Below are 14,527 nucleotides of genomic sequence, written 5' to 3' on the forward strand. Positions count from 1 at the left end.
TGAGATCTTGGAAGTCACATTCCTTTAATTTCCTTGGGCTGGTTGCCTTCCCTGTGAAGGACACGCACAGGGTAGTGAGTTTTCAGTGGAAACTGGTTTTGCCTCATTTTCCACTTCTCTCTTGTTACAAGGAAAGAAGTGCAGAGCTCCAGAGGCCTACCTGCCTTTTCCTATGCAGACAGAAAGGGCTGGGTGTCTGTTTTTAATTACAGCCTGAAAGAACTGCATTTAAAAGACAACAGAAAGCTATTTAATTAATACTTATCATTAGCACACATAGGAATGCCTAGCAGCAAATTGCAACAACAAAGCAATTCCTTTTTACTTTTTTTTCCTTGCACTTTGGATAAATTCAAAAAAAAAATAAGAGTAAACAAATGCTTTGCACCACGTTTGAGATGACATTTTACAGAGTGAGAGTAGTGGGAGTGTAGGTATCACCCTAGGAGAGCAGAGATGTCTGAGCAGCCTTCTCCATCTCCAGTTTTTCAGTCTCCAGCTCTCTTGGCCAAGAAGCTTATCTTCATCCATCCATCTATCTATCCTTCTATCTCAGCATTTACACCGGGCTCATCCCCATGTCTGAGCGCCTACTTGTCTTCATACCTGTCCATAAATTACATGGGGGCCCCAGGGCATTATAAATAATAATTCAGCTCCCAAACCTTCAGAACACTGTTTTAAAGCATTGGCTTATAATTCACCACCACCTCCCAGCTCATAAATGGAGTAGAAGAACGTGACAGCCCAGTCAGTGGGGTAATTGCCCAAAGATCAATTCATTGGGTGGCCACGAGCTGGAAGATGGGGATGGACATTGTGACAAAGCTCAGGGGAAGGCTGCACTGCTCTGCTCATGGGAAAAAGAATCCTCACCCACAGCTCCTTTGGGATTTTATATTCCTCTCAATTTTACCTCAGGCAGAGCAGCAGTCAGCCAGTCATCCCACGTCCCCCTTTAGAGAATAGATCTCTTAATGGAACTCTCAATGACTGGAGTGTTGAACCACAGCACGGCTCTGCTGGCAGGTGAAGCCCCCATAGGGCACACAGGCAGATGGCTTAGAGGGCAGACCCCAACAGATCCCAAACCACACCAGGACAGGCGCCCCAACCCCTTGCTGGACACACCAACTACAGGTGACTTTGGCTCAGGACAGCAAGTTGCTTTGGTACATGTGAGTTATTGAGGAGAAACCCCAGCTGAGCTATGACCCTATTCCTCTATCTCAACACATTGCATCTCCATCTCAAGACATCACTTTCTCCTTGAGGTAGGAGTTGGGAACATGTCCCAGCCATGTCCCTCAGTGGGGGAATGCAGCATCCCCATGGAGTGTGGTCACCAGTTTGTGGGCATCACTATCTCCTGGACGACCTGTCAGACAGGCCTGGGGACAGGGACCCAAAACTGGAATTTTTGCTGAAGAAAAGCAACAGCAGTTGATGTATGAGATCAATTATTTGACAAGCCTGTCCTGGGTTTGTGATCAGATCTGGAAGGTGCAGGACTGAAATACCATCAACCCCAGGAACATGTGAACTGCCAGAGCCTGCAGCCACCCATCAGCGCTGGGTGAGGAGGTGCCACTTTTTGTGTGACTTTCCCACAAAAGTCCATTTCCCATCTTTCCATCAAACCAGGTTTCCTCCCTCCATTTTCCACCTTTCCATCAAACCAGGCTTTCCTCCCTCCATTTTCCATCTTTCCATCAAACCTTCCCTCTCAGACAGAGACCCAAGGATGAGCAGGCAGAGCCCCAAGCACCAGTTCTGGGGACAGAGTGGGAACCCCCAGTGTGAGAGTGGCCATGGAAGCCCTGGTCCCTGAGCAGGTTGGGACAAAGCACACCCATGGGGCCGGGTTCACTCCCACATCCCAGGCACCAGGCTGGCACACATGGCTGGGCATTGCCCTCTCTGGGAGCACAGCCCCTCTGCAAGCCAAGCCTGTCTTGCTCCCTCTGCCTTGGCTCCTGCTGTTCTTCTGCCCCAGAGATCTCAGAGAGGGTTTCATAGTGTCCTGCCCTAAAAAAAGGTCTGATTTGGGCTGGGGGAGATGCAGCATCCTCACCCCATAAAGTATCCTCAGGGACGGTTGAGAATTAAACTCATTTTCACCCTGCAATGAGGCTGGACCCTTTACTCATCCTACTGCTTGAGGGCACGGGGATGGGAGCATGGAATGCATTTGTCACGCTTTCTGCTTGCAAAACACACCAGGATTTTGGCAGGCTGCAGCTCCAGCCCCACTCACCCCATCCTTCACAGTGCTCCCCAGTGAGGGGTTGGGGTCTTGCCAGCCAGGTTTGCAACCAATTGCAGAACTGGGTGCAATTTTGGGTCTCTCCCCTCTCACAGGGTGTCCTGAGATATGATTAAGGGCTAAATTGCAACTGGGCCTGGCTGAGAACCCCAAGATTTGGGGAGGCAGCTGTTAAGGGCAGTGGAGTCCAATGAATATAACACCTGCATCAATGACAGGGAAAACTGATCATGGGGGTCAAAATGGATTGGGGAGTTTCTTACTGCCACCCCCAGAGATGTGCTGACCACCCCCAGCGCAAAGCCATGATTTGGAGAAGGGTTATTTGTGAGGATGAAGGTGCTGCTTAAAGAAGAGGTATTTTTTTGGCTCCTAAAGAAGGGTGAATGATGGCTTCATGAAATATCATTCCTGGACCCCACCTCCCAGCTGCTCAATCCCTGCAAGTAGAGCTGCTAGCATCAAAAACATCCAAGTGCTGTGGTTTTTACATCACTCTCAGCTAAGCTGTTTCCCTCATCCCCGTTGATTGGGATGGGGCAGCCTCAGCCCCCAGCCTGGAGGAGGCACAGGTCCCTCCTCTCCTGCAGGGTTTCGGTGGGATGGAAGGAGGTGGCACAGAGCCAGCTGTGCCAGAGGGAGCCAAGGAAAAGGCTGCCTGGGTGCCAGCAAGGCAGCCTGCAGCCCAGGCCAAGCTTCCCACTCTTCCCGCACATTCTGCAACATCCCAAGCTGAATCACTTCACAGAATTTACTTTTACCCTGTTAAATGCCACTAAACCTTCAAATTAATCCTCCCATTACAGGACTTCCTTTGATGTCAAAGGGGGAATTTTTTTTTGATGGCAAAGGGGGATTTTTCCCCCCTGGTATAATTATTCCTATTTTTCTTCCCCCCTTTTTAGGCACAAGAGATTCCTGCCAGATGCATGACTTGTGGAGGCAGCTCCCACACAAGGTATTTATGTATTTATATGTATATGATGAGAACGTGGTATTGAAAGACCTGAAGTTTCAGGCAGAAGATAAAGGGAATTTCCCATTTCCTACTTGTTACAGTGGAAGTTGCCTGGAAAGAGTCTGAAGGAGGACTAGGACCAAAAGCTGTGAGATACAACACTGGAAAATAGCTCTTTAAGTAAAACTTGTCCAGGGAAAACATCTGCTATTTAACACTATCACAGAGCAAGTTTCAATGCCTCAACACAATCCCTGGCACTACTTAAACTACAGGAATGGGTAAAGTGGATCCACTCCACTCTTGTATGTGTTTCCTATTGAGCATCTTTGGTGCTACTGGGATTGCTGGGCTGAACATCCCAGCACAGAGCCAGGATCACTGGATAATGCTCAAGGAGCAGGCAGCTGTGGGCAGTGCTATGACAGCTTTCTGTAAGAGCCAGTAATGATGGAACAGCCAGGTTTACTCAGAGTTTTAATCAGGTTTTGTGATTTATTAGGAAAAAAGGGATACAATTGAAGTGCTCTTTACTGAAAATGTTATGAAATTGTCGATATAATTGAACTCTTCATTGAAAATGTTATGAGATAGTCCAATTAGACAGGGAAGTGAATTCTTGCTAATACATCATTGCATGGAGACTCCCAGAATAAGACAGGGCTTTTCTGGGAGTGGAGAATGAGCCCTGGGACACTGTCCAGCTGAGCCCAGTGGTCAGCTCTGTGTGACTACCTGCCCTGGGGTGCAGAGTGACCCGCCTGTGCCTCCCAGCGCTGCGTCACAGCTTCAATCCGGCCCCGGAGCACCTGTGCCCAGTCCTGTCCCCGCGCCAGGGGAGTGGACCTGGTCTCCATTGCTGTCAGGGCAGAGATGTCAGGGGGGATCTGGGGAGCCAGGCCAGCTCGGAGAATGGCATCCTGAAATTTGGCTGCAGAGGCTGGAGCCAAGCAACACCGGGGGATGCTGGAAAGGAAAGACAAGCAAAGCAAACTTATGGTGTAAGTGAGCTGGAGATGCTGCAGGAGCAAGGGATAGTGATGGTCCAGTCCCTGATGCTCCTGACCATGGCTGTCCCTACCTGTGTGGCTGTGAGTAGTGGTAGTGAGCAGCCACGGCAGAGTGGGGGCACAGCAGGTACTGGTTCTCCTCCCAGCAGCGCCGCATGGCTCCCACAATGTCCTGGTCAGAGGCTGAGCACGATCCCAGGGTCTCAGAGAGCTGTGGGGAAACAGGGAGGGTCACACAGGGCACCACCACCCAGCTGGCTTTAGAGCAGGTGGAAATAGAGAGGCTGGAGGATGGGTTCCCCCAGAGACTGAGGGAAAAGGGGTTGCTGCTGCAGCAGGGGATGAGGCACTGCTGGAATAAACCACAGGGATGGAGTGTGGGCAAGGGGTTTCCATCCACAGGTGCTGTGAGAGTGGGTGGGCAGGAGCCAGGGCTCAGCTCCTCACCTCTGCACTGCTATTTCCAGCTCCTACTGCTAACTCCAGCTCTGAGGGAGTTTCTGAGCACTTGTAAAATCCACCTCAGTGCAACAGTTCTTTTTGCTTTTAATAATAAAATTGTTTTATATTTATCTTGTTGCAGCACAAGCAGGAGTGGGCACTGGGCAAAGGCTGCTCTGTGAGGGAGAACACATCAGAAATTGGACAGGAAAAGGCAGGATTTTGTACGTGGCCCTCTCACAACTCACATCTTTTGTTTTCTCTTGTATCTCTCTCTGCTTTGTGTTTGTGCTCCCCTTTACTGTAACAGCAAGGCTGAATTGCACCAAACTCAGCAGACGCACTCCCAAACACCCAATTTGTGCCAGCATCCACTGTACAATGCCTCAGTGCATGGCCAAGGATAGGCCAATTGCATATGCTACCTAAATAACTGCAGGTAATTTAAAAAAAAAAGGGGGGGGGGGTTTAGTATCTCCATGTACACACATTGATATCAAACTGTTCTGGAGCCACGCTTAAACTTTTGGTTGCATATTCTCCATTATGATTTTTTTTTATTCTGAAAATGAATTGAAAATACCTGGTAGCAATAATCTTACACACACACACAGGCACAGTGTTGTATGGGTGAGGAACTGACCTTTCTGTGCAAATCCTCTGGCAGCTTCAGCCTTTTTGAGATGTTGAATTGCTCCATCAGAGTTTTTATCAGGCGGCCATCAGAGCCTGAGAGCAGCCAGAGGATCCTCTCCACATTGTAAGGCTCCTGGGACAACAAGGCAAGAGGTGAGGAAATTCAAATGGGGGGGAGCATCCTTGTGGATTCTCTGATGTCTCATTAGGGCTGAGGTCCTACCACTGAGTTTTTCTTGGTGGAAGTCAGAGTGGGCTTTTTGTCTTCCCTTTGCTCACCTACATTCCAGAACAAGTCTTTGGGAACACAACGTCTTTTGAACCTCTGACCTGTCAGAGCAGTCTGACAGTGACCATCAGATTAAAACAGAAAATGAAGGGATGGCTGATGAATCAACAGCTTGACCACATCTGTACCATCACTGTGAGGAGCCCAGGCTAATAACACACTGTGTATTGGAGAACCAGACACATCCAGCTGTTTACTCAGTGTTGCAGATGCTGCTGTGAGTCACCCAGCTCCTGCAGGACTTCATGAGACACCCAGCTGGCTGCAGGGCTGGCTGATAATCTCCCTGAATTCACAGGGCACATATAGGGCCTGCCTGGCCTGTATGGCTGTGGAGCAATCAGCATTGCAACACTGCAGCAGAACTCTGTGCAACACCATACAGGAGGGTCCCAAACCAATTTCTCTGCCCTGCCTCATTCCTGCACATTTACAAGCACCAAGAAATATTCATCCAGGTGGTTTGGCTGAGATGCCTTGTAGGGACAGACAGGACAAGGGCACCAATTTACAGAGTCCTCATCTCACCTCCTGGGCTCAAGTTTGGATAAACTCTTCAAAACTTTTAGCAGCTCACAGAGCCTGTGACCTTTTGTCACTGCATCATGTCCTACCTTGTCAAGTCATCAGGACTTACTCAGCCTTTTGTGTCCTTATCTGGGTGTCTTATGGGCTCAGTTCTGTTCTTCATCTTCCCAACATCATCTCCCAGAGCCTCCAGCCTCTAATCTTCAGTCTAGTCTGGGTGTAGCCTGCCCCTTGCTCTAGGCTGTCCCCTGTTTTAGGCTGTCCTGGTCAGTGTGCCTGGACTGCTCCTGGATGTGCCTCCAACGCTGTGCTCCTGACACCCTTTCTCCTGTCCTTCTTTCTGCTGTTCCCACATCCTTCCCACATCTTCCCACAAGTCCCCTTCACCCTCCATTCCCACCAGCCTTATGGTTTCCATTACAGAACACTATGGTGACACCAGGAAGTTGAACTGGGCCAGGGCACTGGTGCAAGTACCAGGCTCACCACCTAAGTAAGGCTTTTGCTTGTGTCCCACACCACCAGAGCTCTCCAGGAGAATGTGTTTTGTTTCTGTCCCACACCACCAGAGCTCTCCAGGAGAATGCTGGGGCCCCGTTTGGAGGCCAGGTCATACTGGGGACAAAGTTTTGGAGTGTGGATATGAGCTCTGTGGCTCTTCCTGACCTCAGGGACAAAGAACAGCGCCTGCTTGGCTGCAAAAGCTCAGTGTCTGCTGGGATTGTCCTGGGATTGCTCCTTGCAAGGCTCATCCACACCAGACTTTCTGCTTCACCTTCAACTCTTCAGGCAGCATCTAACAGGAAAGTTTTCTCTGCCTTATCATAGTCTGCAGAAGCAGCAACCTAAAGAGGCTGTGCACTCTCCATCTTTGAAGGTTTCCAACACCCAAATGGACAAAGCCCTGAGCAATCCCACTTGACCTCAAGGCTGAATCTGCTTTAAACAAGTACCAACCAGAGACCTCCTGAACCCCCCTCCAGAACAAATGTTCTCTTTAGCTATGGGAATATTTGCATGGATGCTTCAGATGTGAGTGAACAGTGACATCCCATGCAGCCATGGAGAGGGATGTGCAGAGGGATTCATTCATCTAGCTCCTCAGGAATCTCAGAAAATCTTCTCACCTGTCTCTGCCCCCAAGATCCCAAAGTCTGGCACTTGCTGGCCAGTGCTACTGAAGGGAGATGGCTGAAGAGGAACCCAGTTACCCCTGGAGCTCTGAGGAGCCCCACAAGTTTCTGGCTCAGGAGGAAAGCCAAGCTGCAGAGCACAGCCTGGTGATAGAGGCACAGGGACTTAGTGACTGCAAAGCATGGCAATCCCTCCAGACTGCCAGGTCCTCCCAGTGTGTTTGAAAAGCTTTTGGAAAATCCAGGTAGCTTAAGGCCACAGAGATACAACACCAAGGGTTTCCCACTTTGATCACTTGTTTGGAAGCAGATCCAATCCCTGGGGATCCCAGGGTGGGAATGAAAGGGGAGGTGTGTGCTTCCAGGTGTTTGGTTTCTGTACCTCCATGGCTTTTCTTTCTGAGGCCTTTCCCTGCCTGCTGGGACTTGTTTTGCTCTGAGCAAGCTGCAGGCAGCCATGAACAAGGCATTTCTTCTGGACTTCTCCACCTCCTTCCTAGTCTCTCTTCTTGCTCTTTGTGGACTTTTTCAGAAGAATCAACAAAACCCCCAAGACATGATGGCATTTTTTGTTCTCTAGTTGTCACATGTTGTGGAAATGTCCCTATCTTGCTAAGTTTGCATAGAACAATCCCCAGAAACCCAGAACTCAACAACAAAGATCAGAAAGTCAGACCCTGAGAAGTGAAGGAGAAGGAGTTTGATCTATCTCAGCCCAGCAGTCAGTAGCATAAATGGTCAATAGGAGTCACACCTCTGAATGCATCATTGGGTGGCAGAATTTTACAGGTAGAACAGAGTACAAGATTTAAAAAAACTCCAGAAATATTTTCTATTTTTGTAATTTGGCCAGTTCACTACATACCTGGATATCCATGGCTGAAGCTAAGGTAGCCTTCACACTCTGTGCCAGTGAGAAATCTCCATGTTGCACAGTCCTATGAATGATGTCATTGCTGTTCACCACAGTAACAAGTTGAATTGGGAGACCCATTTTCTGGGCAATACAGCCAGCTAGGGGAAAAGAGGGAAAAAAATGCATGAGTGCTCAATAAAGAAATATGTGAAGGAGATTTAGCAAAGAAGTCATCCTACAAATTGACTGAGCATCTAGTTCAGAAGCAGGCAGAAATTATATTCCCTAGTGGACTCTGAGAGATCTGACTTCAGGGGCTTGGTAGAGCACAGATTACAAAATCCAGGGATGCAACGCTCCACCTGCCATTGAACACAGACCTTTGCTCATCTCCACTTTTGCTGGTGGACAGGCAGGGGGCAGAGAGTTCAGGCAGCTGACAGGCAAGCAGGAGAGATGAAGATTTTGGGCTTTTGCCTCTCTGATGGCATCCTGGAAGGGCAGTGAATATATAAAATCCTTTATTGCCTTCGTAAGAGAGTTCTACACCTATTTTGGGACTGAGGCAATCAAGGACTCTCATTTAGAAGGCCAGATTATGCAATTAAGAGTGGTTGTCCTGACCATGCATTACCATGCAAACCAGAGAGGACCAGGCAGGACTCCACACCTCTGTTAATGTCTCACTTAAGAAATCAGAGCCACAGCATTTTCCCTCTTTTCTGCATCAAACACATTCTGTCCTCTCCCAATGTGCCCATCCTCAAGATAGTTACAGTCATCATCAAAGAGTGGTTTGGGTTTTTCTGCACCTTGCAAATCATCAGTGACACCTAAATTGAGTAATAACCATACATGAGTAATAAAATATAAGTGGTTCTGAAGAAATCCTACCAGAGAGTGGGTGTTTTAATAAATAGCAATACCCAGTATCTGCAAAGTGCTTTTGGTCCATAGATCAGAGCATTCTCTCTCTCTTATCTAACCCATCTCTTTTTCCCCTTACCTGTGATATTTCCTCCTCCTCCCGTTGGCACAACAATTTCCACCATGGGCAGCTGGGTGGTATCCAGGGATGGGGCACACTGAAAGTAGGCATAGAAGTAGTGGGCAATCTGCACCATAATCCTGGACCAATTGACAGAATTCAAGCTCATCACGTTGTATTTTCCAGCAAAATCAACATCAGCAAACAGTTCCTTGATGGGCTCATCGATTTCATCGCTGTTCCCATGAGCTGTCAAAAGGAGAAAGGAAAGATTAGATCTGCCAGCAGCAGTGCAACAGGCACGAGGTGTTTCTGCTCAGAAATAGGGTTGGTCTCAAGCCCTGGGGTTTGCTGTGGCCAGGAGCTGCCCATCTGCCCTGAGGGCTGTGTGAACCAGGGCCTGAGTGGCACCCTGTGGATGTCAGGTGGTTTCTGCAGACACAGCACTCTGGGCTGCTGCTTCTAGCAAATATAAACCTGCCAGGGAGGCAAATGCTGCATCCCCTTGTGAGATGCCAAGGTGAGACCAGGCTGAGCAGAGAAGTCCATGGGAACTCAAGCAGCTCAAGCACCCAGTGGTGATGCCCATCCACGGGGATGGCACGGTGGCAGGAGGTGGCTCACCCATGAAGGCGAAAGGACAGAGGGAAGGGGTGGCTCCAAATCCCTTTAGTGACAAAAAATGGTGCTGAATTTAGTTCAGCCAAACACCAACCACCCGCATGGAGGCAGCTCTGATCTATGGCCAGGAGAAAAAGAAGCCTTAAACTGCCTGGTTGTCAAACTGGGGATGTTGTCTCCTGTCAGCCAGGTGTCTGGGCATGGTGATAGCAATGACCCAGCTGGCTGCAGCTGCAAACCCCACTGAGCAGCCCCCTCAGACTTCTAGGGTCAAGGTTTTGACACAGCAGAGCCATAAAGTGAACAGTAGTGCCAACCAGCAAAGACATGGACGTTGTCTTCAATGACAGTGGTCATCTGAAGCTCCTGTATCTGGGTGCAGAGCCCCTTGGGCAGCAGAACAAAGATGTCCAAGTTCTTCTGCCCTCTCACGCTCTCGATGGCCGAGCTCCCCGTGTCCCCTGAAGTCCCTGTTTCAAAGTGAGGAAGCACCAAGAAAAGCAAAATATTGCTGTGTCAATCAAACCTGCATCACTTCACTTTAAGAAAAAGATGTAGAGATGCTCCATGAGATGTTTTTGGCCAGAGCAGCCACTCTGGCATTGCCTGGAGATTATGAGGCAATACCATCCTGGGGCATCTTTGGGGAGGGCTGTAGGATGGTGGCTCTCAAGGTAAAGGCCTGCCCAAGAACCTTACCTCCAAGGAGTCATACTCACCCACCAGGATATTGACATGCTTCTGCCTTTTCTCCAAGAAATACTGTAAAAACTGTCCTGTGCAGGACAAGGACAGGTCCTTAAATGCATATGTAACACCATGCCAGAGCTCCAAAATGTTCAGCCCATCTTTCAGCCTGGACAGATGCACAACATTCTTGTGTCTGAATCTGCTGAAGGCCTTGTCAATCAACTCTAGAGGAAAAATTGTTAAATAGCCTGTTAAATGAAAGGAGTGTTTTTCTGACCCATGGCTTCCTGCATTTGTGCTCTTTGTGCTCCTGGGTACCTTTCTGCACGACCAAAGGCTCTGTGCAGTGACAGATACCCCAAAAGTTATTTGTGGTTATTCAGAATGAACCAGCCCATCTTCATGCTGTTTGATAACTCTGATTAATGCCGCACAATCAGAAAACTACATTAAAACATAAAATACAGGAAACCCGAGTTTTATACCAATGTGCTGTTGAGACAGAGGTTGCAGCTGCCCTCTGGTGGAAAAGATAGCTCATAACTGTTAAAAACATTTAAAAACACACGTCAAGGCAAGCGTGAAGCAGCAGGGAGCCCCAGCAGTGAGCAGAGCCACAACATCAGCTTGCTGCTGTCACCAGAACCCTTATTTTTAAACAGGGGACACCTTCTCCATTAGTGCCAGCAAGGTGACAGAGGAGAGCAGGCTACAGAAAGGAGCAGGCAATGTGCAGCAGGCTCCTTCTCTAGGCGCCTGTGAAGAGGATAGGGAAAGGCAGACAGATGCATCCAGACCCCCCCCCAAATCCTTGTCCACGTCCCCACGGGCAGCTCCCCACTCAGCTCACCGCTGAGTGCGTTCCGTGGGACCAGCTCGGCCGGGACGAAGAGGGAGCACAGCTCCTTCACCAGCTCAGGGTAGGAGAGGCTGCTCCACCTTCGCAGGGCGTCCCTGTCCAGCGAGGGGATGCGCTGGGGCATGAAGAGGCCTCCATCGGGGGCATAGCCAGAGAAAAGGGCTCCCTCGAAGTCCACGGCCCCCGCGCCTCCCCGTGTGCTGATGTACTCCATGGCTGCTGGGGAGGCACCGCAATCACTGCCAGAAACCCAAAGCTGGCACACAAACCTCACACCAGGAACAGGCCCTCACCCCAAAACAACTCCCTCCAAAACCTCTCCTGTGGGCAGACAGAACTCCCCAGGGGACAAACCACCTCCTCCCACAGGGAGCTGGAGCAGCTGGGTCAGTGCAGGGCACTCGGCATTTTGCAGAGGGTGGAAAGGCTGCCTGGGATTTATGCCAAGGTCGGAGCCTCCTTGTCCGGCTTTCCCTCTACCCTGCCCGCCTGAGGAAAAGCCCTGACGGCGCACAAGTCGCTGCAGAAGCACGTCATGAACCTTTTGTGGGCTGTTTGCAAAAGCTGGAGCGTTACATTAAAAAAGAGATCGCTACGTTTTCAGAGCAGGCTGATTTTGTTCACAGGGGTTAAACTAAGGACAGGATTTGACGCAGTGTAGGAAGGGCTGAGCTAAATCCTCCGGACCGGCGCAAATCCCGCCGGCGCTGCTGGGAGCGGCCCCCTCTCCCGCTGCCCCTGTGCCCGCCCCGGCTGTGCCCGCCGGGCTGTGCCCCCTCAGGCAGCGCTGCCCCCTCAGCGCGGCTCAGCACGGCGGGGAAGTGTCCAAAGAAGCTGCGGCCACCGCTTCCAGCCCGGCCACCCTTTGCGCTTGTGCTCACGGAAAATTGTCCCCTCACCGGTGTTCCCGGTGCCGCGGCAGAGACGGCCGGCAGCAAGCCTGGAATGGGGATAAGCGGGAGAGACGGAACTCGGCTGCTTCTGCCGGTGCCAGGAGCCGGGACAAGGGGCAGCAGGTGCGAGCTGCAGCGAGGGGGAAATCTGGTTAAATATTCGGAGACAGCTTTTAACCTGAGGGTGATCAGGCGCAGGGCATGGAGACCTTGTGGTCTGTTGTGCAACCCGGGAGACATTCCGACTTCGAGTGGGGAACATGGAGAGACCTGATTAATCAAACCAGGAGTTTGGAATTAAATTTGAGATTGAAGCTGCTTAAAGAAGGGTTTGAGTCGGGAAACCCCAGAAGTCCCTTGCAGCACAATCAGTCTGGAACTCAGCTCTGCTCAGCCTCCCAACACCTCTGTCACATCAGTGGGGAAACTGAGGCACAGGGGAGGGAGGAGACATGGGAGGCATTGTGCAAAAAAATCCAGTTATTTCGCAGGGAAGGGCTGTGCTTCCCTTTACTGGTTTTTATTTTAATATAATCAGCGTTTTTTGAAGGGCAAAGTCAGGACAGGACAGGTGGCTGCACAAACCCAGGGCACAGCTGAGTGCTGGAGGAAGCAAAAGGACTTCAGCCCAGGCAGGCAGGAGCTGAGGTACAAAGGATGGCTGATAACAGCCTGCTGTGAGCCACAGAGCCCACATCTGCAGCAAAGGACACACCACCTGCCGAAGCACTGGAGTCTGCCCCAAATACATTGCCTCTCTCTCTTTATTCTTATGGTTCTAACTGGAGCAATGAGAAAAATATATGATGGAGGGTGGGCCAGTCACTGCCCTGGACAGTGGTGTGGAAAATGAGTTTTCTACACCCATCATCCCAAAAGACTCTTTCTGCAGGCTCTTTAGGTGAAGGCAGTAGGTAAATTTCAGGCTCTGGACAGAGCTGCTTCTGGTGGTGCTGCTGAAGGTTGAATAGGGCAGGTGTAGCAGAGCGGGAAGCAAACAGAAGTGTTTTAATAATATATCTGAGCTCAAACAGTGGGCCAGAGCAGAGCACACCTCTAGGAAATCAGCTAGGAAGGGAGCTGTTTATCTATAACTATATAAATTATATCACCAACCAGCCTGCATCTCCCCACCATCTCTGTGCTCAGTATTCCTCATGACATTGCAAAGATGAAGCCTGAGCCACCCAAACCTGCTGTGGCCCCATAGTTCTCCCTGTACCTGTAGTCACCAGATCCTCTTGGCACACTGGTATGCAGTGGGGTGCTCACCCTGTAATGGAGGTCTGTCCCCATTCCAGATGTGGATCCAGGTCTTTTCAGAAGGTTCTGGATAAAACAGCAAGGCTGGACCTTGTTCTTCAGGGATTGGTCAGGCTTAAATTGATGGTGAAACCTCCCCATCACCATCCCTGAAATCACTGGAAGCTCCCAGTGATGATTTACTTAGATGCTGAGGGAAGTAGCTGATGTCTCCACAACAGTCTCAGCTCCTCAACATACTCCAGTGGTAGCTGGCACAAAAAACTGCAAGTAGTATCTCTGGACAAAACATCTGAAATATGAGAAATAAAGGAAATAGCAAAAACTGCAGGATGTGTGATTTGCCTCCTCTGTTCTAACCTCTCCCCTTTTCCGTGATGGTGTGCCAAGGTGAGCTCAGGATTTTCCTTCCTTGCCCATGCAGAGGCAGAGCACACTTTGAGCTAGAACAAGGCCAGGATCAGATCCATAGGAAGAACTGCACAGGCTGATAGTTTTTATTACCAATTTAATATTTAATATCACCAATGTACATCTTTGCAAGAATCACCCAGCACACTGCGATGAGACCTCACCTTTTCCCACCAGCATGGGACCTTGTGTCTCTGGGCATTCACTTACCGTGTGTCCAATTCTTTTAATGTATGTTTTAGCTGTGAAATGAATTCATTAATACATCTGATTTTTTTTCCAAGTGAAGAGCTTACAATGAGATTGATGATTCCTTTAGCATTACATCTCTCTGGGATGCAGGAGCCCTGTAAAAAAAAAAAAACTAATTATTACAGCAGGATACCTGCTGCTCTGCATCTGCAAAGAGGCTGCTGCCACAGGTCTGTCCATGCCCTGGTTATCAGCAGTGATAACCCTCATTATCAAGGTCAGTGGTTACTGCTGGGGTGCAGGGACTGCTGATGTGGCAGTCACATGTGAGCACAGAACACAGCCTGGGACACAAACCAGGGTGACACTGCCATTTACTTGGAGAGGTTTTCCCATGCTCAGCCCTACAATTTCCGTGAACTCAAGTTTAGAGTGGCATTTTATTTTGGGGGGAGCTCTGAGCAGCCTGGTCTAGTGAAAGGTGTCCCTGCCC

The 14,527-nt window shown here is 49.7% G+C and overlaps 1 protein-coding gene across 1 annotated transcript; it reads right to left on the reverse strand.

The window, feature by feature from the left end:
• Nucleotides 1–3,688: 3,688 nt before the first annotated feature.
• THNSL2 (threonine synthase like 2) lies at nt 3,689–12,297 on the reverse strand. Its single transcript, XM_063157895.1, has 9 exons — nt 12,175–12,297; nt 11,267–11,514; nt 10,446–10,640; nt 10,044–10,196; nt 9,124–9,354; nt 8,127–8,275; nt 5,319–5,444; nt 4,306–4,445; nt 3,689–4,190 (listed from the first exon to the last, which is right to left on the reverse strand). The coding sequence occupies exons 2-9, from the start codon at nt 11,487–11,489 to the stop codon at nt 3,956–3,958; spliced, it is 1,452 nt and encodes a 483-aa protein (XP_063013965.1). The 5' UTR covers nt 11,490–11,514; nt 12,175–12,297; the 3' UTR covers nt 3,689–3,955.
• Between the last annotated feature and the right edge of the window lie 2,230 nt (nt 12,298–14,527).

This window comes from Melospiza melodia, chromosome 5, assembly GCF_035770615.1.
Source record: "Melospiza melodia melodia isolate bMelMel2 chromosome 5, bMelMel2.pri, whole genome shotgun sequence".
Classification (NCBI taxonomy): Eukaryota; Metazoa; Chordata; class Aves; order Passeriformes; family Passerellidae; genus Melospiza; species Melospiza melodia.

Bases quoted from the DNA above. Each gene is read 5' to 3' on its own strand.
- THNSL2 (XM_063157895.1), bottom strand. From the start codon at position 11,489: ATGGAGTACATCAGCACACGGGGAGGCGCGGGGGCCGTGGACTTCGAG. The intron at 9,355-10,043 runs GTTGGCACTACT...TCCTTTTGACAG, and splicing joins CAACGTCCATGTCTTTGCTG to CTCATGGGAACAGCGATGAA. The intron at 4,446-5,318 runs GTCAGTTCCTCA...GTTTCCCCACAG, and splicing joins CAGAGGATTTGCACAGAAAG to CTCTCTGAGACCCTGGGATC.